General features: G+C 42.8%; 1 protein-coding gene across 3 annotated transcripts in view; it reads right to left on the bottom strand.

The window, feature by feature from the left end:
* Positions 1 to 24,302, bottom strand: part of AOAH (acyloxyacyl hydrolase) — a 210,607-nt gene that overhangs the window by 124,987 nt on the left and 61,318 nt on the right. For all 3 annotated transcript variants that reach the window (XM_054493687.1, XM_054493688.1, XM_054493689.1), the window contains exon 4: positions 20,763 to 20,862. In XM_054493687.1, the coding sequence (XP_054349662.1) occupies positions 20,763 to 20,862 (100 nt within the window). The remainder of the gene's footprint in view (positions 1 to 20,762; positions 20,863 to 24,302) is intronic.

The following is a 24,302-nucleotide window of genomic DNA, read 5'->3' as shown; positions in this document are numbered from 1 at the left end:
CCTTGTGCTTTAGCAGTGAAGAATGGCTGATCATTGCTGTGCAAGCTAACACCTCATCTCTCAGTCACCTTTTCTTCCCCTGGTTGGAGATCCCCTGTCCTCTTTCAACCATTTTGAGAGCATCTAAGTGCATCTTCCAAGTGTATACACATTGGGAATATTAAGAGTTAGCTCATTACTACCAGTAATGATTGCCGTGAAACTCCAAAGAATACTGTGTTTGTCTATTTGTGGAGGGGTGGGAGAAGAGTAACTCTGAGGTGGGTGGGGAGGAGGAGGGTTTGCTCTCAGCATTGCTTCCCAGAGCTTTCAAACCCAGCTGAATGTGCATGTCCTGGCCCTGCCAAATCCCTCCTGGGCCTGCTACCTGTACAGCCCTAAAGTAATCTGTTCAACAGTTGGAAAGCTCTGTCTGCTGGCTAAGAGTGCGTGTTGATGACTCAAGAGGAAAAGATGCTTTTCAGGGTAGGTTTGGTTGCCAGGATGCCTTGCTACAGTGTATGTTTCTTAAAGTATTGAAAGGCTACTGTGCCAGTTGGTGAACAGCTGTGTCCCTAAGCCCCTGAGGGTCCTCCACTCTTGCTCTGTCCATGCAGCCTCTTCCCTGGACTCTCCCAGGCATCCTTGTGATCCGTCAACTATGGGGCCACTGTGATATTCCCACCCAGTCGGCATCTGCAGGCTGTGCTCCCACTGCATCCAGTATCCATTCTGATTATTTGGCAGTAGGCCAAAAGAGCTGATCCCAATCTTCACTTTTAAAACATGACATCTTTAATAGAAAAGCTGCTTAGGGAATTGCCCCATTCAAAAACTGACCTCATTAAATGCATTTTTTGGCCTTTTCTGGAAATTCTAGCAAACCCTAAAATTCTCCTATTGTATAAATTAAGAATCTCTGGCATAGTCGGTGTAACAGACGCCAGATTTTCATGCAAACTATTCTTATGGTGCCCTTTGTGGCTACTTTTATCAGCAAAGAGCTCATTCCCCACGTTTTAAAATGTGAAGGTGGTGGTCCTCTGCCTCAATCATGTGCCCCTGCTTCTCTGTCTCAGAAATATTCCTTTGCATTCTCAGGCCCAGTTTAAAATCTTCAGAGCCTCGCACAGTCCTTGATGCATAGTAGGTTCTCAGTAAATGTGGAAATAAAAGCAAAAGAAAATAGTTACGATATTATGTTAAATGAGGAAAATAGGCTACCAGATTTTATGCACATAGGAAAAAACCTTGCAAAGGAATGTGTTATAATAATGGGTGATAACTTTTTCCTTTTTGCCCTTTTCTGGTTTTCTAAATTTTAAACAATGAATACCAATTCAGCAATAAATGCTTTCAAAAAAGAGCTCAATCCATGTTGTCTTGTTTCTTGTTGAAGAAAATGATGTGCTCCGTGCACTGATTTGCAAGTGAAGGCCCTGGGGATCTGGCAGTGAACCCCACGGTGAATGACGTAGACATCCCTTCCCTCCCAGAGCTTTCTCCCTGGCAAGGGGACTGACCTCGAGCAAGTACAGTAAACGGAAGTGAGATGAAGCAGAGAGAGGGCTGAATCCCTTTGAGAGAACCAATCTGATTTTAACCAAGCTCAGTTCTCTGGGACTCAATGTTTGTTGAGAGGTAATGACAAGCTATGAAATGCAAACTATGAATGACAAGCTGCAGCACTTGCTGCAGCAGAGGCTGTGCTAAGGTGGGATGGGTGGCTTCTGTGTCCTCCTGGGAGGTCTAGGGCAGGTTCATCTGGATGTGGCTGAGTCCCTGATATTGGTGCACATGGGGATGGCAGCAGGGAGCCAGGGCCAGGGCTGCAGGGAAATGCATCGGCTTTTGCCAAGGAGGGGAGTCGAAGCATCCGAGAATGGGAACAGAGTCCCGATCCCAGATGGACATCCAGACTCACCCATTTACTCAGCACCCACTTCCAAATTCCAGTCACAATAACTGCTAGGAAAATCTAGGTTTCTGCTGGAAATTGGGGATGGGTAGGACCCACAAACTAGAAAATTAGAAGCATTTCTGCAAGATGCAGTTTGGGTAACATCAGATTTAAGCAAAGAGGGAGCAGTCAGGCCTTTAGCACACTCAAAGGTGAAGGCTACATGGGGAGTGAGGGAAGGGACCCTAGGGCAGAATCCTACCAGCACCCTTGAGGCCAGGGAAACAGGGGCTCAGCCAGCACAGACAGAGTGGCTGTGTGTAGGGTGCAAGTTTAGGTGTAACAAAGATGTGGAGGTGTGCCCTTGGACCCAGGGTTGCCTGCAGCCTTTGTCTCAGCGGCACTCACCACTGCCCCTTGGCAGAGGCTGTCCCCATGTTTAGGGATGGCAATCTGGTGGTGATGGTGACAGAGTTGTCCTGCAGCTGCGTTTTCAGGTACTCTACCTAAGATTCAGAAAATGGCAATTGACTCTACCCAACAATAAAGTGAATAGTGGAGGGAAGCTCCAGAAGCCACCACTGACTCCAACCCTGGGCATCACCCAAGGCTGGAGAAGGACCCCAGCCTGGCGGACTTGAAGCTGCTGCAATGGGGTAGAAAAGAGCCTGTAGGAAGCTCATGGCCTTGAGTAGGTGGGGAAGGGTGAGTAAGTCAGAGATTCCAGGCTCAGAATAGCTGTGCCCAGGAGCCGAAGGGGCACAGGTGCAAAGGACAATGGTTTACATCACCCTTGGGGGTTGAGAAAGCTTCTCAGGGGACCTGCAGCTTGAGCTAAGCTCCTACTCAAATCCCTCTTCACCCCTAGAAAGTATACATCCTCCCTACTTTACAGCGCAGTCCACCCAGAGGTCAAGCACCTCACCTGATCACACAGGTAGGGGCAGACTAGAGGGAGGTCTGCTCAGGAATCAGGCCCAGAGCTTTCAGTCTTCAAGACTCATGCATGGCTTTCTCGTTTACAGGGTGCCAGATGATAACAAAAGTGGAGCTTCTGGCCTTCGAAACTGGCATCACAGGGATTCACCCGGGAACTGCCATTCTAGAAGCCCCCACCTCCTCAGCCCCCTTTGGATAATTTTCCAGCTGCAGCACTGAAGTCTTGTTCCCCTAATGACTCTGAGAGCTCCTGGGCAGGGGCTTGGGGCTCTGGGCTGTAATTTTTGATTTCCGTTAACATCTTCAATAACACTGAGCCCAGGGCATGTAGGCAACAAGTGCCGGTTGACTTAAATTCACAAAATTATGAAAATGAGAAAGACTAAATAGAGACTAAGAAAGGGCTGTACTTTTCAGGTATTTCCTTTGAAAGCTCGCTACAAGGGTTGCTTCCTCCTGAAGCCTTCTCAGCTTTCCTAGTTTTCGGGCCGAGCTTTCCTTTTCTGTTTCCTTTGTATTCTACATTATAACACACTCCCATGCATACATTTCACATTCCCCCACTAAACCTCAAACTCTAGGTAGGTGAGGACAGTAACAGTTACCTTTATGTAACTCCCTGACCCCCTGCACTCCCTACTTTTGCACTTGCCATGCTACCTTAGAAGAAATAACATTGACTGAACAGAGGAATGAGAAAATATCTGAAAAATACAGCCCTTTCCCAGTCTCTGTTTAGTCCTTGATCATCAGAGCACACAGTAGTATATAGCCACAGTGGCTCACTAAAACACTTCTGTCTAGAATGATTTAAGCATCTACCCAAACCAAAGCCAACCCAAAGTCTTCAGACAAGAGGAGAGGCTTGGGGACTATTGACTGCTATTATGGGTTGAATTTTGAATGGTCTCACCTAAATTCATATCTGAGATCATAACCCTGCAGAAGCTCAGAATGTGACCTTATTTGGAAAAAGAGTCATTGCAGGTGTAATTATTAGGTTGATGCAAAAGTAATTGCGGTTTTGCCATTAAAAGCAATAGCAAAAACCGCAATTAATTTTGCACCAACCTAATAGTTAAGCTGACATAAGGTCATGTTGGAGCAGGGCAGGCTGCTAATCCAGTATGATTAGTATCCTTATAAACAGAACACTGTGCAAAGGAAGAGAAAAAAGACACATAGAGGGAAGATGATGTGAAGATACAGGGAGAATGCTATCTATAAGAAATGTCAAAAATTCCCAGCAAACCACCAGAGCTAAGAGAAAAAGGCATAGAACAGATTTTCTCTCACAGCCGTCAGAAGCTAACCCTACTGATTGCTTGACCTTGAACCTCAGCCTCTGTAACTGTCGGACAATTGCTTTCTGTTGTTTAAGCAACCCAGTTTGTGGTCACAGCCCCACAGACTCATACAACTTCTCGTGATCTCCAGGGTGATTTTTATTCTTGACCTTGAGCTAAAAGTAATCTGGATGATGAAAGAGCAAGGGCCAAGTGCTCATCACCATCAGTATTTTGGGCAAAGTGGTGCTGTTAGGATTTGTACTCTGCCAGGCATAAGCCACACGGGAGCCCAAGGAAAAGAAAGAAAGTACTGTGGTCTGATTTAACCATTTGAATGTGAGCAAAACATCCATCTTCAGTAGAAACTCTTTAAATATTGGTCTCTATTGCTATTTCCTATTTACAATGATTTTGGACCATACAGTGTTTGTGGGTTCAAACCCTGGCTTCATTAGTTACTAGTTGTAGGACCTTGGGCAAGTTACTTAAGCACTCTGAGCCTCAGTTTCTTCATCTGTAAAATGGAGATAATAGCGTTGTGAGGATTGACCAAGATTGTACTTAAAATAGTGTCTTGCATATTAGTAAGCATGACATTAGTATTAACAATAATTGGTGTTTTTATTTTGGTTTGTAATGTCACCAATAAACAACTGGAAAGAGTATAATAATTGCAACATCAGCTTACAGAAATGTATGCTTTTTTCAAGGATCCTGAAAATTGCCCTGAGAAGAAAGTATTACCCTTCCTGTTTTCCAGATGAGAAAACTGAGGCTTAGAGAGATGACACAATTTAACCCAGGCCAGTCTGCAAGCACAGCTGAGATTAGCACCCTAGTTTCTAGACTCCAGTGCCTTTCCCCCCACTGAAACAGTTTTCCAAGAATGAAGTAAGCCTGAAATTTTAACATAAGCAAGAAAATATGATTGATGAGGTTTCACCAGGCCTTGGGGAATGGCAAGTGTGGCTCCCATGGAGCGAGGATGGTTTAATGCAAAAGGTCAGACACCGAGGGGAGAGCACTAGCTCTGGGTGTCAAAAAGCCATGCACCTGGGCGGAAATTCATGCAACCCAGGTACAAGCATGGTGGTAGCTATATGAGTGGTAAGAAAGGAGAAAGAAGTATTCTTCCATTCAATCATTTCTTTGTGCAGTTGTTCATTCTATTTGTTTATTTTACAAATACTTACTTAGTGTTTATGTTTGATATGGTTTGGGTTTGTGTCTCTGTCCGAATCTCATGTCAAATTGTAACCCACAATATTGGAGGAGCGGCCTGGTGGGAGGTGATTGGATCATGGGTGTGGATTTCCCGCTTGCTCTTCTCATGATAGTGAGTGAGTTCTTATGAGATCTGGTTGTTTAAAAGGGTGTAGGACTCCCTTTGTTCTCTCTTCCTCTTGCTCTTGCCATGTAAGAGGTGCCTGCCTCCCCTTTGCCTTCTGCCATGATTGTAAGTTTCCTGAGGCCTCCCCAGCCATGCTACCCGGTACCAGCCTGCAGAATTATGAGCCAATTAAACTTCTTTTCTCTATAAATTACCTAGTTTCAAGTATCTCTTTATAACAGTGCAAGAATGGACTAACACAATGTTGTGCCATGAATTACATGCTAGGGACATAGTAGGGAATGAGACATCAAGGCTGTTACAATGTAGGAGAGAAGACTGACAGTAAACACTGTAATTAGAAAACAGTTTAGAAAGTGTTAAGTAGTAGTTGCTATTCTCCCTCTTTTATCGATGTGGTAAACTGAGGCTTAGAGTAGGTAAATAACTCCCCCAAAGTCACAGAGCCAATGAGTGGCACAGTCCAGATCCAATTCAGACCCCACTTGGCACAAAGTCCATGCTTTTTCACTCTGCTCTGGGAGATGTTAAAAGGTGTGCTAAAAAAGAAACATTTTTTTTTAAGTTTAAAAAAGTTGGGAAATCTGAGAATGAATTCCTACCTTGAGAAAGCCACACCACGCATTCGTGTATTCAAGGCTTTGGGCCGCTTTGTGGGAATAAATATTATTTAGATTGCGCATTTCCTAAACATTCAATGGTTTCAGCCAAAGTCCATTCAGCTATATTGACTACAATGGTAAACATGCGAAGACCATAGCGAACAGGGGATCCTCAGGGACACAACGGAATGTCCTGAGACATTTTTAGGGTATTGGTGAATTGCACAGGACACATTCAGTAACTGGGCTTTCTAAGGTTCTGTGATGTTAAAGAATTGAATTCTGGTACACTTAGAAAGGAAAGAAAAATAGTGCTTTTAGGCATGAGTTTCTACAGTGAACAATTTTGAGTGATCAAGTTCTCTGTTATCAATTATAGCATCAGTAGATTTGAAAAGTACAAAACGTGCCTTTGTTCACTTCACACATTTGACAGCAGTGACAGATTCTCACAAAGGAGAAAGCCCCTGGGAAGTAAAATGATGATTCGAAACGGGCGTTTTTTATTGTCAAAGAGCATGCACGAATGAGGGGGGAGGTGGGGGTGGGGGAGACTGCTCATCTACCCCAGATCTTTTCTAAAAGTTTATTAGGACAGGTTGTTCCTCACACCCAAATTCACTGGTATAAATTGATTTTTAAAATGGAGCAAGATTTGAAAGATGAGATCCTCCAGGGACTTTATTGCCCATTGGAGGAGGGAAGTGCATAAATAACTACAGCATGAGGCAGTGTCTGTGCCCCCAACCCCAACCAAATTCTTGGATTGAAAACTGAATCTCCCTATGATGGTTTTTAGAGGTGGGGCCTTTGGGTAGTGATTAGGTCATGAGGCTGGAGCCCTCACAATGGGAGGAGTGCCCTTATGAGAAGAGGCTAGAGAGAGCCAGCTCTCTTTTCTCCACGTGAGAACAAAGCGGTCTGCAGCCAAGAAGAGGTCCCTCGCCAGAACCTGACCCTGTTGGCACCGTGATCTTGGACTTCCAACCTCCAGAACTGTGAAAATACATTTCTGTTGTTTGTAAGGCACACAGTCTAGGGTACTTTGTTAGAGCAGCCCTAACTAAGACAGGCAGATCAGAAAGAGCCAACAGAGAGGTACAGAAAATGGCTTCAAGGCAATTTCTATTCAGTAGGAAGACAAAGGCAAGAAGTTCTACTGCTTATGGGTTTTTATCAAATAGTGGCATGTCTAGCCTTTGAGTGAAATTTGCAGGTCTGTTATTACATCTGCATTCTGCTGTATCCTACAGTGGCAATTTTCCAATACTCAGGATTTAGCTCTATCAAAGCCTAATTTGGTTTTTAGGTTCTGACATTTTCCAGCTCCAATGGGCATTTATGACTTTAAAATATATGCAAAAAATGAAGTCTGTTCATTTTCTTCTTCCAGGGATGAAAAAAAAAGGGTAAAAGTAAAAGAAAAAAGCCATTACTTTTAAATGCATCCCATTTTATCACTGAATGTCTCTTCTTCATACATATTTTACCCTTAGCTAAATTTTCTTCTTTCCTGCTTCCAGGCTAATTCTGCATTGTATAGCTATTAGTATCATCAGAGTATTTAATCACACTCTTGCTACTGCTTCCTATTCTCCAGGCAATACCTTTCTTAAAAAAAGCCTTATTTTAAACAGCATTATTCCCACCGACTCCTTTTCCTGACATTATTATTCATTGATTTTACCACCACCATCACATACCACTCTGCTACAGAGTTCTTAGAGTTCACACCATAGAGGTTCTTCTATGCTTCAAGTTCTATACCAAACATTGTATAGAGTTTATCTCTAAATTTTGTACTAACTTTGCAAAATAGGAAATAACAGATCTTAACTCTACTTTGTAAATGAGAAATCCAAGACCCAGTGCTGAGTGAATTTTTCTAGGCTTCACAACTAATACTATTGTTCCATTTTGACTGTTTCTTCCCTAGTATCTGGGCTCATAAACAAGCTCTCCAGTACTAGGCTCTGTGGTCTATTCTTATTTATGGTATGTTGTCTTATTCTCTACACAAATAATTTCTGGCAAATTTTGGGTTAATCAGATGGTGGGTATGGTTCAGTCATAAGGGTCTTTTGTTACATAGTCTTTTACTTTTTTTTCTATTTGCCTTCAGGTTGTGTAATCATTCTTACTCTATGTTACACAACAAATCAATTATTTGTATTAGTTTCCTATTGCTGCTGTAACTAATGACCGTAAACTTAGTGGCTGAAAACAACATGAATATTCTTTCACAGTTCTGGAAGTCAGAAATTCAGGGCTAAAATCAAGGTGTCTGCAGGGTTGGTTCCTTTTGTAGGTTCCCAGGGAGAACCCATTCCTTGCCTCTTCTAGTTTTTAGTGGTGATGGCCTCATGGCTCTGAACACTGCCTCTGTTGTCACATTTTTTTTCTCTCACTCTGATCCTAATGCTTGCCTCTTATAAGGATTCTTGTGATCACATCAGGCTCACCCAAATAATCCAGGACAATCTCCCCATCTAAAATCCTTAACTACATTACACCCCCAAAATTCCTTTTGCTGTCCAAGGTAACAGACATAGTTATGGGGGACTTGGATATGAACTTGGAGGGTGGAGGGAGATTATTCTGTCTATCATATTTCTCATTCAACAAATAGTTGTTGAGTAATTAATGCATGCAGTGAAGTATGTTCAGCTCTGAGGAAATTTCAGGGACTAGCACTATGTTTGAGGAATAAAACAGCCAGACTGTCTCTGCTTTCATGCAGTTTACACCCTGACAGAAGATGCAGACATTAAATATTAATTTTACAATTATTGAATTACAATTGTAATAAGTGCTGGAAAAATGGAGTGTGAAGAACGGAGATGAATCATGGAAGAACTGGCTTAACTTGGGGCATCAGGGAAAACTTCTTAGAGGGAATGACTTTGAGCTGAGCTCTAATGGGGGTGATTAATTAAGTGAAGATGAGGGCCAAGAGTGGATGCTGGGAGAACAGTGATTAAAGCCTTAAAACTCAAAGGATCTTTTAGAACCATCCCAGTCATTAGCGTCATTAGCTTTTCTTGAGATGAGGGAATTAATAAGCATGTTCTCAAGAGAGATAGTTGTCGTTTTCTGAATTTCTCAAAAGCAGACAAGAAAAATGTTCGTATCTCAAATATCATAGAAATACCTTCCTTGGAATAATTTGATTTCTTCCACTTATCAGAAGTCAATAGTAACTTAACATTTGCATTATTTTTGCTGTTCTTTGAAGAGTTTTAACACCTCTATGAGTTTAATAGCCCCCAAATCAGTCTTAATACAAGTTTAAATAGATAAATTATACAAGATTCTAAATATGGGTGTTAACAAAAATACAGCTTTGAATCTCTGGCAAGATCATGTGAAATGCTTGGAGAAAAGATGGAACAATAGAGCATAAGTCCAGACATAGCGTTCCAATGCCATCCTCAGTTCTCTTAGAGTTCTTTTTTTTTTTTTTTTTTGATGGAGTATCGCTCTGTCACCCAGGCTGGAGTGCAGTGACATTATCTTGGCTCACTGCAACCTCTGCCTCCTGGGTTCAAACTATTCTCCTGTCTCAGCCTCCCGAGTAGCTGGGACTACGGGTTCATGCCACCATGACCGGCTAATTTTTGTATTTTTAGAAGAGATGGGGTTTCACCATGTTGGCCAGGCTGGTCTCGAACTCCTAACCTCAGGTGATCCTCCCGCCTCGACCTCCCAAAGTGCTGGGATTACAGGTGATCCTCCTGCCTCAACCTCCCAAGTGCTGGGATTACGCCCGGCCCTCTTAGAGTTTTAAGCCTTCAAATATGCAGAGAGCAACTTAATTTTGTGGTCTCTGATACTGAAAGCCTTTTCTGTTTCTGTGACAATTTCTTGCCTAATCACCATCAGAGCTTTGTGAAGTCAAAATACATAGAAGGGGAATAAAATCTCATTTTAATTTTTCACTTTTTAATTATAAGAAAGGATGAGCATTTTATCCTAAATTTTTAGTCCTTTGATCTTTTTCCCTAAACCATCTGTTTGTGGCCTTTGCTGACTTTTTTTTTTCTTTTTGATTTTTTTAGGAGCTCTTTGAATCAAACAGAAAATAATTCATTGTGTGGCATATTGCAAAACATTTACCCAGTATGCCATTTGTCTTTTGACTTTGTGAAGGGGGCAAGTTTTTACTAGTCAGATGTATTAATATTTCCCTTTGTGATTTTTCAATCACAAATTACAAATACAATTGCTCAGGTTTTTTATGGTTCCTTTTTTTTTAAGTGATGCAGTCTTTAATCATTTGGGATTTATTTTGCTACAAGGTATAGATAAGCATCTAGCTTAAATTTTTTTCATCTGTCTAGTCTTTAGTCCATTGTATTTATTGAGTAATCCAGTGTTTTAGCACTGATTTGAAATGCTATTTTAATCAAAAACAAGAATCTCAAATGCATTGGGATATATTTTGCTCCATTTTAAGCTGACTTTCTGTGTCTAGAAGGCTATATTCTCTTGTCATTTATCTCATTGTTCATAATTTCCTCAGATGTTTAAAGGGGAACTTTTAAAAACATTGTCAATTATACAACTTTACAACCAACAATTTGAATTTTGATTTTTTCTCTGTAAAGTTAAGATAATGGAATAACTTTATAATTGTGTGGGAGGATTTTAGATGATGTGTATATGCTAAGCACTTAGTCCAATTTCAAGTCAGTTGTCATTGCCTTTTATTCTACAGCCCCTAATGTGTATGTGTACAATAGAAGCTTAGTAAAGCTTTGAGCTTCAAGTTCAGGTGGGCTGGCACCAGGATCTGTGCTCTTCGACATCGTATTGAATTGCCTCTCACAGGTAGGAGAGAAATTTGATTTCTCTGGAAAGCTGGAGGGGAATGAGTGTTCTGCGAGGTTTGTTTCTATATTTATTTTTTTAGAATGGGAGAGACTTGAGCGGGTTACTAGGTCTTCTCATTTTCTTCTTTGGGTGTAGATAACTTCAGTGCACCTTTGTAATTAGTCAGCATGAGAGACAGGACTAGCTGGATTTCCTAGGCCAACTAACAATCCCTAAGCCTAGCTGGGAAGGTGACCACATCCACCTTTAAACACGGGGCTTGCAACTTAGCTCACACCCAACCAATCAGGTAGGAAAGAGAGCTCACTAAAATGCTAATTAGGCAAAAACAGGAGGTAAAGAAATAGCCAATCATCTATTGCCTGAGAGCACAGCGGGAGGGATAATGATCGGGATATAAACCCAGGCATTCTAGCTGGCAATGGAAACCCTCTTTGGGTCTCCTCTCATTGTATGGGAGCTCTGTTTTCACTCTATTAAATCTTGCAATTGCACTCTCTTCTGGTCTGTGTTTGTTACGACTTGAGCTGAGCTTTCGCTTGCTGTCCACCACTGCTGTTTGCCGCTGTGGCAGACTGCCGCTGACTTTCATCCCTTCATATCTGGCAGGGCGTCCCCTGTGCTCCTGATCCAGTGAGGTGCCCATTGCCGCTCTCAATTGGGCTAAAGGCTCACCATTGTTCCTGCATGGCTAAGTGCCTGGGTTCATCCTAATCGAGCTGAACACTAGTCACTGGGTTCCATGGTTCTCTTCTGTGACCCATGGCTTCTAACTCACTGCCATCTTGGAAGCGGCCCGCTGCCATCTTGGAAGCGGCCCGCTGCCATCTTGGAAGCGGCCCGCTGCCATCTTGGAAGCGGCCCGCTGCCATCTTGGGAGCTCTGGGAGCAAGGACACCCTGGTAACAAGAACACTGTTTTGAGAGAATCCATAGAAAAGGAATGAATTCCAAATAGTTTGGGTCTAAAACCTCTAGTTCTCTCTTTCTAAGAGGACTTATTCCCAGGGGGCTGGGGACTGGAAACCCAATTCCTGAGGTTAAGTTGATGAATCAATCAGAAAAGGGGTAGAAATCAAGGAATGGTTGGGGAAAAGGATGCAGTTAGAGGGTAAGTGGGGATCCATGGTTTTGGATGTGTGGGAGGTGAGAAGCAAGAGAAGGGACAGTGCTTTCAGACTTGTCAATGACAGCTTTCAGGCTTAGGCCAGCCTCCAGCACAACAGTTCTCACCCTTCAGTGCTCATCAAAAGCGTTATGCAAATGCAGATGCTCAAACCCTACCCAGGAATACCAGAGCAGGCGTCCTGGGGTGAACCCCATGTTTATTTCTGAAAACTGCTTCACATTCTCAAAGAAGCTGAACGCTTTGAACTCTCATATAGTCCACTGAGACCAGATACATCCTCACAAGGGAGAAGGTAAGGTATGTTCAGGACTGCCCTTCTCATCCTATTTTTTACTAAACAAATCTTACAGAGCACCTACTATGTGCCAGGTACTATGCCAGTCCAGGAATAAGATGGTGAACAAGAAAGACATGGTCCTTGTGTTCAGATGGTATTAAAGAAATAAAGTGCTCTGAGAGAGCAGTAAAGGGGACCTTCTTCAGAGAGGTTGGTCAGGGAGGGCCTTTCTGGAGATGGGGTACTTAAACCAGCAGGGGGACAAGGTGCTGGCCATGCAGGGAACTGGGAGTTCTAGGTAAAGGGCCCAGCACAAGGGGCTGACGCAGGCGAGGCAGAGTGTGCTGGATGAACTCTACTCTACCCTGAAGGAGTCACCTCCACTCCTGTTCCCTCCAGGACCAGCTCAGCCCTCGTCTGCTGGGGTTTCCGTTCCTCCTTGCACCCTGTGTGACAGCACTTTTCTCTTCCTCACTGTTTGTCTGTAGCCTCCTGCTAGAATATCCATTTACATTGCTATTGCATGCCATATGTGCTGGCATACTGTTCTACATAATTCATTCTACATAAATATTTGTTGGCTGACAAAAAGAAAAACAATTATTCTGTAGAAGGTATGGGACTTCAGGAAAGTCTCTCAGTTCTCTAGGTATCAGTAGACTTATTTATAAAATGACAGAATCATATTTGTCCTGCAGACTTGGGATAGTTAAAAAAGATAACTTGTTAGGGTACCCGGTTGTGGGGATGGTACATGGTAAGTGTTCAAGAAATGTTTGTTGAGGTATGACTAAGTGAGCGAACATCTCAGTGGTTTCATTGTTACTGAGAAAGTTGGGATGTTGTGCAAGATCCTTGAAAATTAAGCTGTTTATGATATTTTATGAAAACTAAAACTAAAGCTGCCTTTAATTCCCTCTGGCTCTGAGAAGTGACTACTCTGAATGTGCTCCAGAATCTATGCTAAACACAGGCAGTGCTGATGTGAAGAGCTGGAGGTCTAAAGTCCAGGGCCCTGGGTTGAGCTCAGATTCCACTCACTACTTATGAGCTTTGAGTAAAGGCTTTAAGCCTCAACTGCAAAATATGTTTGCTAATTTTACCTATAAAATAGAGTTTGACCCTGTGATACTGGGTTAAAATTAGAGATATAAGTATGAGCTCACATCCACATACACACACACAGAGACACACATACAGACACAGAAACAATTATAGGTATTTGTGTATACATGGGTTGTATACACATATACTTTACTTAGCACTCCACAAAGAAGACCAGGACCTAAGAAGGCCAATAAGCAATGACATCCCAGTAGCAATGGGCACACCTAGCACCCAGATCTTGGTTTCCAAATACCATTCTCCAATAAAAGGAACCAGGTCTCCTTAGGGACATGCTGATTCAAGGACAGGGGCAGAAGAATATAAGATAACAAGATGAGCCTGGATCATCTGGTAGTACCAGAACATAAAGTAGTATGGAAGAAAAAAAAATAGGACAGAGGCATGTCAAAAGGACACAGGAGCCACCCTAAGCTTCCAATGGTAGCAAAACTGGAAAACTGGAAAAATTTGTGCAATAAAATAGTGTATATTTGAATTATAACTCAAAGTATAAAATACATATACATGAATCTGTGCTAATATAAATAAATGATTGGCTAATTCAATAAATTAGGGAGGAGAGAGATGTTTTTTACATAGAAGAATTTCAAAAGATATGTGTAGATATTCCATGTTCTGGGAGCGGGGGCTTGGTCCTCCCTGGCCTCACTGAGTGTAGGCTGGACTTAGAGACTCACTTCTAAACAACAGAGTAAAGGAAAAGGGGGGAAATAGTGACTTTGCAGTTGGGAAACCTGTCAAACGACCCTTTCACCAAGTGATGAAGGTTGATCTCGCCAGCAATGCCATGTGGCATCATTTAACTCTGATAGGATGTGATGAAAAGGGTGCTTCACCTCTGTGGTGTTCTTTCCATAAACCCCTAACACTGTTGAACCAAGATGAAGACATCAAACAAATCCCAATTCGAGGAACATGTTACCAACGTATTTAACCTGTATCCCTGAAAACTGCCAAGGTTATGAAAAACAAGGAAAGACGAAGACTCTGTCACAGACCAGAGGACACTAAGGAGACATGAAAAAGAAATGCACCGTGTGTCCTGGACTAGATCCTGGAACAGAAGAGGACATTAGAGGAGAAACGGGTGTAATCCAAATAAAGTCTGGACTTGATTTGCTACTAAGGTATATACAGTAGTAATATTGACTTATTTAGTTTTGACTAAGTAATAGTAATATGTTCACATTGTGGGGAATTAAACTTGGGTGAACAGTATACTCTCTTGCAGTATCCTCACAACTTTTTATAAATCTGAAATTATTACTAAAAAATGTTTATTTGAAATAAGAGAGTTTGGGGGAGACTAGACAATAACACATCTGACAGTGTGCTGTGAGCTCATAGGGCTAAAAACAGCATTATGAGCTTCAGGTTCTGCGGATCATGCAGAATGAAATTTAGTGATTACAGAATCTCAGGAAGTGTCCAATTTCCTGTCTGTCTGTGATTCTTTTTCTAAACATTACCACCTGAGACAGTCTACTAAAAGAGATGCTGGGTATTTTATTTGACACCTAGTGTTTAAAAAATAAAAGTGAATTCCTGAGGTCAGCTTGTTTATTGCTTAGGCGAACCAGAATTTGTCATGCGTCACTTTCTCATACAAAGGGTGCAAATTTACTTCTTGCCAAACCCATTTATGTCACTTTCCTGGTAGTTTGGATTCCAGGGAAATATAATTCCCTGTGCATACACACCCTCCCCCACACTCAGCATCAGAGAGCTTTTGGTTCTTGTAGAAATGCAACTCACTGTGGGAAAAGCTGTTTCAAAGTCTGGGTTGCTTTCCTAAGGCAGCAGGTCTCCCTGCCACCCAGCAGTTCAGGAGGCCCCAGGGAAATAAGGAGAACCTCTCTCCACACTGGGCTTACATTCTGAATATGATTCTCTTTTAATGTAGATCAAAGTGGCTGAAGTAAGTCTTGAGTGTGCCTTGGAGATGTTGGTAAATGCAGCTTGTTCCTCCAGCACTGCTGTGGTTAGGAAAGGGGTCAGTTCAAAGCTACGAGGTCTGCCTGGAGATCTCAAGGTTCGGGGACCCAAATGGGAGTGGCTTAAAGCTAAGGAGGCTCCAGGATGCTTCTGGCTCAAGCAGGGGCTCATGCAATGTAACATTCTGATCCAAAAAAGAGAGCTTTAAAGAGCCGCTGGGTACACACCAATAAGCTGCATTCGGTTTTCAATTTGTGAGCTGTGGTGTTAGAATCATGGTTTTGGACATGGTGGGAGGGTTGGGGAGGGTTCAAGGGAGAGCCAGTCACGTGCATGCATCCCTGTGCGTGTGTGCATGTACACACACACACACACACACCAGCAGCAATCAATGCGCCGTTTCATGTGCAAATGAGAGGAGCGGTAAAAATAAACTCCCAAGATATGTAACACAAAACCACCTGGGTGGTCTTTGCAATGAATGAGGCCTGCAGCTATTTTTCCTTCCCTTTCCTCCCCGTCCCTCTTCTCTTCCTCCTTTTCTCCTCTCTCCTTTTTCTTCTTCTTCTTGTACCAGTGGGACATTGTAGATTTTTCTTGCTTTAATTAATTACGGATGAAGTTTGTCCTTTTTGAGCACACAGTAGATAGTGGTAGGGAGACATGTCCACAGGACCGCCAAGAAGTGGGCCTAGAATTTCAGGTGGGCTGTAGATGATGAATAGGGGTTGACCGTGAGCCCCAAATGCAGTTCCACCTTTAACTTTTGGCCCCACTGAAGCCAGATCTCTGTTGCTCTGCACTGCTTGCTTCTGCGCTGTGAGCTCCCTGCTACAGAGGGGCCCATCCATCCTCTCCATCCCTGCAGCATACATGTCACAGGGGAGACTGCTTGCATCACATTATTTATATTGTACTAGAGTCTGAAATGTGTGAAAAGCCAGACATAGAGCGTGCACAGTCCTGCTTATGAGGAATTAGCTGGCCCAGGAGCAGTGGTTCCATTCAATGTGACAACACCTACGGAGTCTCAGTGAGGCAGACAGCACAGTGAATGAGAATTTGGACTTTAAGAAAAACAAACCCTAGATAAATCCTCTTGTGTTCCTCACTAGCTGTATAGCCTGGGAAAATCCCTTAACTTCTCCAAGTCTCAAAATTCCTTAACTGTAAAATAAATATGGACCTAAGAGCACTGTTAAATGAGATCACGCATGTTAAGTGCAGCTGCTGGCAGGCCATCAATAAATACCAGCTTCTGCTATTTTCATTTTTATCCATATACCAAGTAAGTATGTGCCTGGCATGGTGGAGAGAACAAAGACAGACAGGCAAGGTACAGGCCTGCCCGCTCCCATGTGCTTGCATCCTAGTGAGGAAATCTACGAAACTAGTATCTTGATGCCTCTCTGCCACACCTTCCTCATATATAAAGGGTGGACAACAATACCTATTCCATAAGATTAAATGCATGAATACACATAAAGCGTTTAGAACAATATTAGCACATTATAAGTGCTCAAACAGTTATTTTACAATGATTATTCAAAGGAGAGTTAACGTTTTGTTGGGACAGTTAGGAATTACTTTACAGAGAAGGTGACCATTGACATGAGCTTGAGGGATGGCATGGAGTTGATAAAGGTGGTCTGGGTAGAGGGAATGACGAAGATCCAAGGTGCAGGGCGGGAGGGTTGGGTATGGCTCAAGGCAGAGCCAGTCACTTGCTGCCATCTGCAGCACAGGATTCACAAACCTAAGAGGGAAAGGCAAGTCTGGAAAGGCTTTTGGAAGGTCCTGAAAAGCTAAGTGAAAATTTGTACTTAGTTGTGTAGGCAACGTGGAGATCCCAAACTATGTTCAGGATCATAAGTATGCCCTGGGAAAATCAGTGAGGCCTTGACGTGAGGAAAGTCAGAATTTCCATCAGGGATGCAAATGAGAAGCTAGTGGCACTTCACCTGTTCATTGCGTCAATACACATTTCCTTGGTATGTGTGAGGCACTGTCCTAGACACTGGGTATACAGTGGTGAACAAGACAGAATTTGCCTTCCTGGAGTTCAGAGGATAGTGGTAGAGACAGGCAGGCAGTCACACAGGAATATATCCTGTAAAGCGGCAAGTTCAAGAAAGGAATATACAGGAGCTATGATAAGAGGGCTATCTAATAGGGCCCGCCTCCCTGCAGAAGTGACATGTAAGCTAAGCCATGAACGATGGGAGGGGGAGGAATAATCCACCAAGTGGAAGGACAGAGTGAGAAATTGCTTTCCAGGCAAAGGGTTGGGCTGGGGTGGGAAGGTCATATTTTTCCTACAGCAAGGCATTTGTGGCGTCAATATGGAAAAAAATGTATTAGAAAGAGGGAAAGAGCAGATTTGGTTGGACTCACTGGGACAGTAGAGCAGGAGCTACGTCAAAAGACGATTGGGGGAATTCTACATGAAATGATGCTGTTCACCCAACATGGGATGAAGCTCACAGGTGGAGGAAGCCAGACACAAAGGAGCATATGCCACGCGAGGTCTTTGATACGACATTCAAGAATAGAGTATCCTAAAAATGAACTAGCCGGTGACGATAGACTTCGGAATAGTGGCTACTCTGGGGACTATTGACTAGGAGAGTCATGAGAATTCCTTCTGGAGGGCTGAACATTATCTACGTCTGCATTTGTGTCTTCACCCGCCCTTAGTAGGTAATGTAAGTTCAGCTGAGAGAAAGGACGAGAGAGAGAGAGACCCAAATTTAGGCAAGCCTTTATTTAACTTGCTGGCTGCTCTGCTACAGACAGAGGAGGCAGTCTTGAGCTTACAAAATGAGGGGTTTACATGCGGGACAGAGACCCTGGGGTTATATGATGGTTAACTCTGCCACATATCACCTTGTGATGCTTATGGTACCGAAGGATGTAAGTAAAGTTTGTTTACGTTTTTTATGACTTTTTTTTGGTGCGACCTTCCCCTGTGCAGTCTGGATGGTTTGTAATTGGGGTTTGCTTTATTGCAGCAAGGCCTGATAGGTAAAGTCTGCTGACTTCACCACGACGCCTAGATAAGGGCTTAAAAATGTAAAAAGGCTTGGGGGAAGGGGAGGGGTGGCACAAAGAGGTTGGGGGGGGGGAGGTGTTGGCAGTACTGAGAAGCGTTTTTGGGGTAGTTTGTCCCTAACAGGTAGGTAATTCCACCTGAGCATTCATACGTGCTATGTAGGGGTGATTTGCAAAATGATAAAAAAGGTCTGCTATATACCACTGAAAAATAGATGCTCAAAATGTAATGTTAAGGGAACAAAGTAGGGTATAAAATTGTATATGCATCATCATAACTCTCAAATAAATTCTCAATACAATATAATTTATTTGAAAAATTAAAAGGAAACACACATTTCGACATCGGTTGTTTCTGGTGGTAGGATTTCAGCTGACTGTTGTAAGAAGACACCCCAGGGGAGTTTCTGAAACATTGACACCACGTTAGAGCTCAACTAATCTCTGAGTAGAACAACCGGGGTGTGAACCCAGTTCTGTTCTTTCCTCGGGAAGTGACTTTCAGGAAGTCACATAACTTCTCTAACCCTCAGTTTCCTCCACTGTAAAAAGGAGTCGTAATGACACCTCCAACCTAGGCCTGCTTGGGAACAAAACAAGATCAAGTGTGAGCCTCTACACCAGCACTGGACCCAAAGCGAGTGCCCAGTCAATGTCAGTTACTACTATTCAGGGGAAGCTCAGAGGCAGAGGAGAGTGAGGCTGTCCACGTGTACACCCATTGTCCCTCTTTTCTGGGTCATCTGCAGAGATGGAGGCTGGAGAGGGGGACCCGAGGCAGAGGGTGAAGGCCTAGAACAGCCGTCAGAGGAAAGTGAAGGGGGCTGTCCAGGGAGCAGTCACAGGCTGCCCAGCAGCACTGAATGCTAGCTGGGGTAGAAGGTGGCGGTTCCCACATGAAATCCTCCAATTCCCTTGCAGCCAAAGAGGCGGTGGAAATGTTACAGAGTTAAGAATTGAGAAGGGGGTCAGGGTGGGAAGGCAAGGACATGAAATTTCAGATGTAAACTATAGAGAGTATAAAAATAAAGAATGCTATTTTAAATGGGACAGTTTAAAGTTGAACTTTTTGTGACTATGTGTAGCTGTGGGTGGAATGTATCCATGACATTATTATTTAAGGAAATCACAAAACCTGTATCACTTGCACAGAGACCTATTTCTTCCTTGCAATATCAAATAGAAAATATTATGATTTTATGATACAATAGTCACATGCTATTTGAACACATGAAAAGTTTTTTTTTTAATTAAAGTTAACTAACTCTTCTAGGTACCAGTGGAGCCTGCGGCTCCTCAGGTGGAATTAGGGGAAATTTAATTGGCACTTAGTCAGTGACAGAGGAAGCATGAAATATACACGTTCCTCAGGTAGTTGCATCTCTTACTTCCTGCTCAAGGAGACAGGCTTATGTATTTAATACTGTCCGTCAGCAAAATCATGGTCATTGGTTAGGCCACAAAGCACTAAAATGAACTTCATTTTAACATGAATAAAAAGGAAATTACAATTAAAATAGAAACCTGTTGTGTTATATCCAGAAAAACTACAATTCAAGAAAGAAGGCAAAGAATTTTTTTTCACAGGCAGCTCCTGAAAATTAATATTCTGTGGCCTAACTGGATTCAATATTATCCTCTCATCCAGAGTGTGGGGAGGGAACTGTGTCAACATTTGCAGCCTCCCCTCCGCAATCTAATTAAAAGCTACACAAAATGATATAATGCACACAGGGTCCTCTGAACAGCTATCACTGAATAATAATGTTATCAATAATGATTATTTAGCAATCATTTTTATTAACACTTTAAAAACTGTATCAGTTATTGTGCTAAGCATTTTTTACATATTAGCTCACCTACTTCCCACAATAAACCACTGTGGGAGGTAGTTTATCATAACCCATTTTATGAGTAAGAGCAATAAAGCTCAGATAGGGTGACCAACTGCCCAGGATTTCCCAAGATGTGGGGCTTTCAGTGCTCATGGCAGGAAAGTCCTGGGCAAAGTGGCATGAGCTGGTCACTCTATGAGAGTGACTTGCTTGATTTTTAAGTGATAGGGATTTAAACCTCTGCATCTCTTTGATCAGATTTCCTACCTACTGGCAGGCCAGCTCAAAATTACAGTCCACAATGGCTGAACAGCAAAGACATTCTTTCTAGCATGGGAGTAGGGATCTAGGCCAAAATGCAGGAATATTATTTCTTGCGGGGTAATTGAAAGTGTCATCTTGCCTCTCCCTGTCCGCAAAACACTGAGCGAGTAAAAGCTAAGCCTCCTTTTCTAACATTTCCAAAGGCCTTGCATGTCCCTGGAAACAGATGTTCAGAGTGATTACACACTCACCTTGGGAAGAGGGTAGAGATGACACAATGGTTGGCCAGTGTTCTGTTTACAAAACTCCAGAGTGTGACATACCACATCAGCATTCATATCTGCGCTAAGCCTGGAGGGAAATGGGGCAAAACAAAGGCTATTCAGATCTCTCAGGCGTTAGGAAATAGAAGCTATTGCAAAGAAAGGTAAATCCCCAGAATGGATTCTAATACCCTCAACTCCTTGCAGAGCGGCCTTTGACCCCAATCCTGGGGAGCTGCTGGATGGTAATGATTTCCTGCCATGTTGCTCTCTTCTGCATTTAAAATGAGGTCCTAAAGGCAAGGATGGGGCATGCACAGCACTGAGCTGCCAGTCAGCCTCTCACGCGAGCGCTGGGATTCTTTCCAGGCAAAGCCACACATAAAATTGGGAAAGAAAAAGTGGGCAGGGATGTAATTTGATGGAAACAATATTTTGAAGTTTGGGCCTTTGAAACATGGTGACCTTATAGTGAAAAATCATTTATGATATAGCCTTAAACACCTAACCTTATTTTCTTAGGCACAATCCAAATAATCTATTCTATTCCCTTATAAACATATTTCTTCTTTTTTTTTTTTTTTTTTCTGTGGGAGGTCAGAGTTTTGTCAGGCCTCTGAGCCGAAGCTCGACCATTATAACCCCTGTGACCTGCACATATCTGTCTAGATGGCCTGCAGGAGCCAAGAAGTCTGGAGCAGCCAAAGAAAAACCACAAAGAAGTAAAACGGTCAGTTCCTGCCTTAACTGAGTAAAATTACAACATTTTACTATCGTGACTTGTCCCTGCCCTGTCTTAGTTGATCAATCGACTTTGTGACATTCTTCTTCTGGACAATAAGTCTTATGATCTCTCCACCATGTACCTTGCAACCCTCTCCTCTGCTAACAATAGAAAACTACCTTTTATTGTAATTTTCCATTATCTACCCAACTCCTATAAAGCAACCGCTTCCCCATCTCCCTTCGCTGACTGTCTTTTCAGTCTCAGCCCACTTGCACCCAAGTGAATAAACAGCTTTATTGCTCACACAAAGCCTGTTTGGTGGTCTTTTCACACGGACGTGCTTGACATTATTATTACTCAAATCAGTCTCCCCAATTATTCGGGAACAGAGTTTTTTGTTTGTTTTTGTTTTTTGAGACAGAGTCTTGCTCTGTCGCCCAGGCTGGAGTGTAGTGGAATGATCTCGGCTCACTGCAACCTCCGCCCCCTGGGTTCAAGTGATTCTTCTGCCTCAGCCTCCCCAGCAGCTGGGATTATAGGCACCCACCACCATGCTTGGCTAAGTTTTATATTTTTTAGTAGAGATAGGGTTTCACTGTGTTGGTCAGGCTGGTCTCGAACTCTTAACCTCAGGTGATACACCCACCTCGGCCTCCCAAAATGCTGGGATTATAGGCATGAGCCACTGCACCAGGCTGGGCATTTTTCTTATTCTTATGGAAGAAAGTACAATGTAACTGACTTGTTTGTTTCCCTGGGGATGGTATAAGGACAGTTCTTTTAAAACATTTAGTTTACATCTAGATTCGATGTAACTGATTCCATGTTCATTTTTTCTTTCCCACTCCCAAAACTCTTCTTACCAAGAAAAATGAGTATAATTTTTCGAATGACGTGAACAAGTATAAACTCTTATTACATTTTGAAGCAAATGTATAAACTCTTCTATAAGTATAAGCTATACTTATATACTTCTATAAGTATAAACTCTTATTACATTTTGAAGCAAATTATTGATTCAAATCACAAGTCAAACCAAGACAACAAAAACAAAAAAATCCAGCAACACAGGTTGGTAATACCCAGAGACCAACCTTTGTATTCTGCAGAGGGACAGTGATGGAGTCTAGAAGATACTTTCTTTGGGTTTCTTCCCAGCTCACATGACAACTTCACTGTCTTCCTTTGCCCATTAGCGCGGGCTTCTGGTAACTGTGTTTATATGCCATAGCTCCCAGCCAGTTGATTAGATCTCATTAAACTACTGTTTCAAGAAGGACCAATCTGATTCTTTCAAACATTTGGAATTGGTATTAAAAATGTTCAGCTTCACCCTGGGCTACTCTCAGAAAAAGAGAAGCTAGAGTGAGCTGGGATGGTGCTGTCATAATTTCCTGCCATGTGGACTGAGTATCTGGAAAGCCAGTCTGCAGGATGGGTTCTGACGGCAGAACCCAGAGGGTGTGCAGTGAGGAAGCTGGAGGAGAGCACACTCCCTGGGTTCCTTTGGTTTACTGTTCTATTTTCAGTCTCTTTCAGAGGCCTAGGTATTTTCCTGCCCTTTAGTCCCCTGATCTGTGTGCCCTAGGTTCTTATAATAAATCCACTCCAACCTCTCCCCACCCAACTATTATAACAACTACCTCTACAATCACTGCAATGACTAACACCTCTCTTCTCTCCCTGGGCCTCCTCAGCCCCCTCCTCTTTCCCTTTTATCTTGTGATTGAAAGCAGTAACAGCTCACACATGGGCCAACCCTTGAGCGCCCCTGGGTTAGAATTGGAGTGCATGGCCCCTTTTAATCGCTGGCCTGAATGTGAGTCACTGAATTGGCTTGCTCCCTTCACTCTCCTCTCTGCTTTCTTTCCCTGATGCCCATTTCACAGACTCAATTGGGTTTGGTCTGCTCCACCAAAGGAATTTTACACCTGGGCATGCAGAATAACAAATGGAATTTAGAATGATAAAAAGCAAAGAAAACAAAACAGAAAAACACTCTTGATTTTCACTTTGTGAGTAAGCAGCAGTTGTAATGGTTGCTAAATAACAAAATATCCTTAAAAATCTCTAAAAATATTATCCTGGGACCACTACACCTCCAAACACTGGGAGGAGCCTTGAGCATTTATTTCTACTGTGCACCTTCTGGTAGAAAGAACTACCCTATGTTAATGAAAATGTATCTTAATGAAGCCCGTCACAGAAAGGGGGGCCACCTTGGAAATCTCCAAATATTTTGAGGATAACCAATATGTGAAAACAGGCTGGAACCATGGCCACCCAAATTTCATTCCAGCTGAATGCAGCTAACGGTGTGGCTGGCAAGATGTTTATCACTCTTTTGTGAGCACCTGAGTTAAGAGGGAAATGCAGAGTTCATCATGAAAGTCACCTGCTTAGCCCCAGGTCCCTTCAAGGGAAGTCAGGGGGTAAGACTGCAACTAAAAGTATCAAAGATGCCATCCCTTTTAAGCAGTGAAGCAGGCTGCTTGTTGCAGATAAAGTCCATTACCAAACTAATGTCTACCAGGGGTCAGGAAATCGAGAGGGTGGCTGTTTTCACACATCTGTTCTCAACTTAATTGTTCATTTATTTAGCTGATGACTGCTGTCTTTATGGGGGTCTGGTAGTTAGTGGACTCGAGAGTGATAAATAGGGCTCTGGTTAATCTTCGTTTTTAACCTAAGGCCAGTATCCCATCTGTGGCAATCCAGGACAAGCAGAGCCAACTCATCATGTGATATACAAGACCCATTCTCTTTTTCCTCCCTAATAGGGCACAACTTCAAGTAAGGGA

This window comes from Pongo pygmaeus, chromosome 6, assembly GCF_028885625.2.
Source record: "Pongo pygmaeus isolate AG05252 chromosome 6, NHGRI_mPonPyg2-v2.0_pri, whole genome shotgun sequence".
In the NCBI taxonomy this organism is placed as follows: domain Eukaryota; kingdom Metazoa; phylum Chordata; class Mammalia; order Primates; family Hominidae; genus Pongo; species Pongo pygmaeus.
This window is presented reverse-complemented; position numbering and strand designations above follow the sequence as displayed.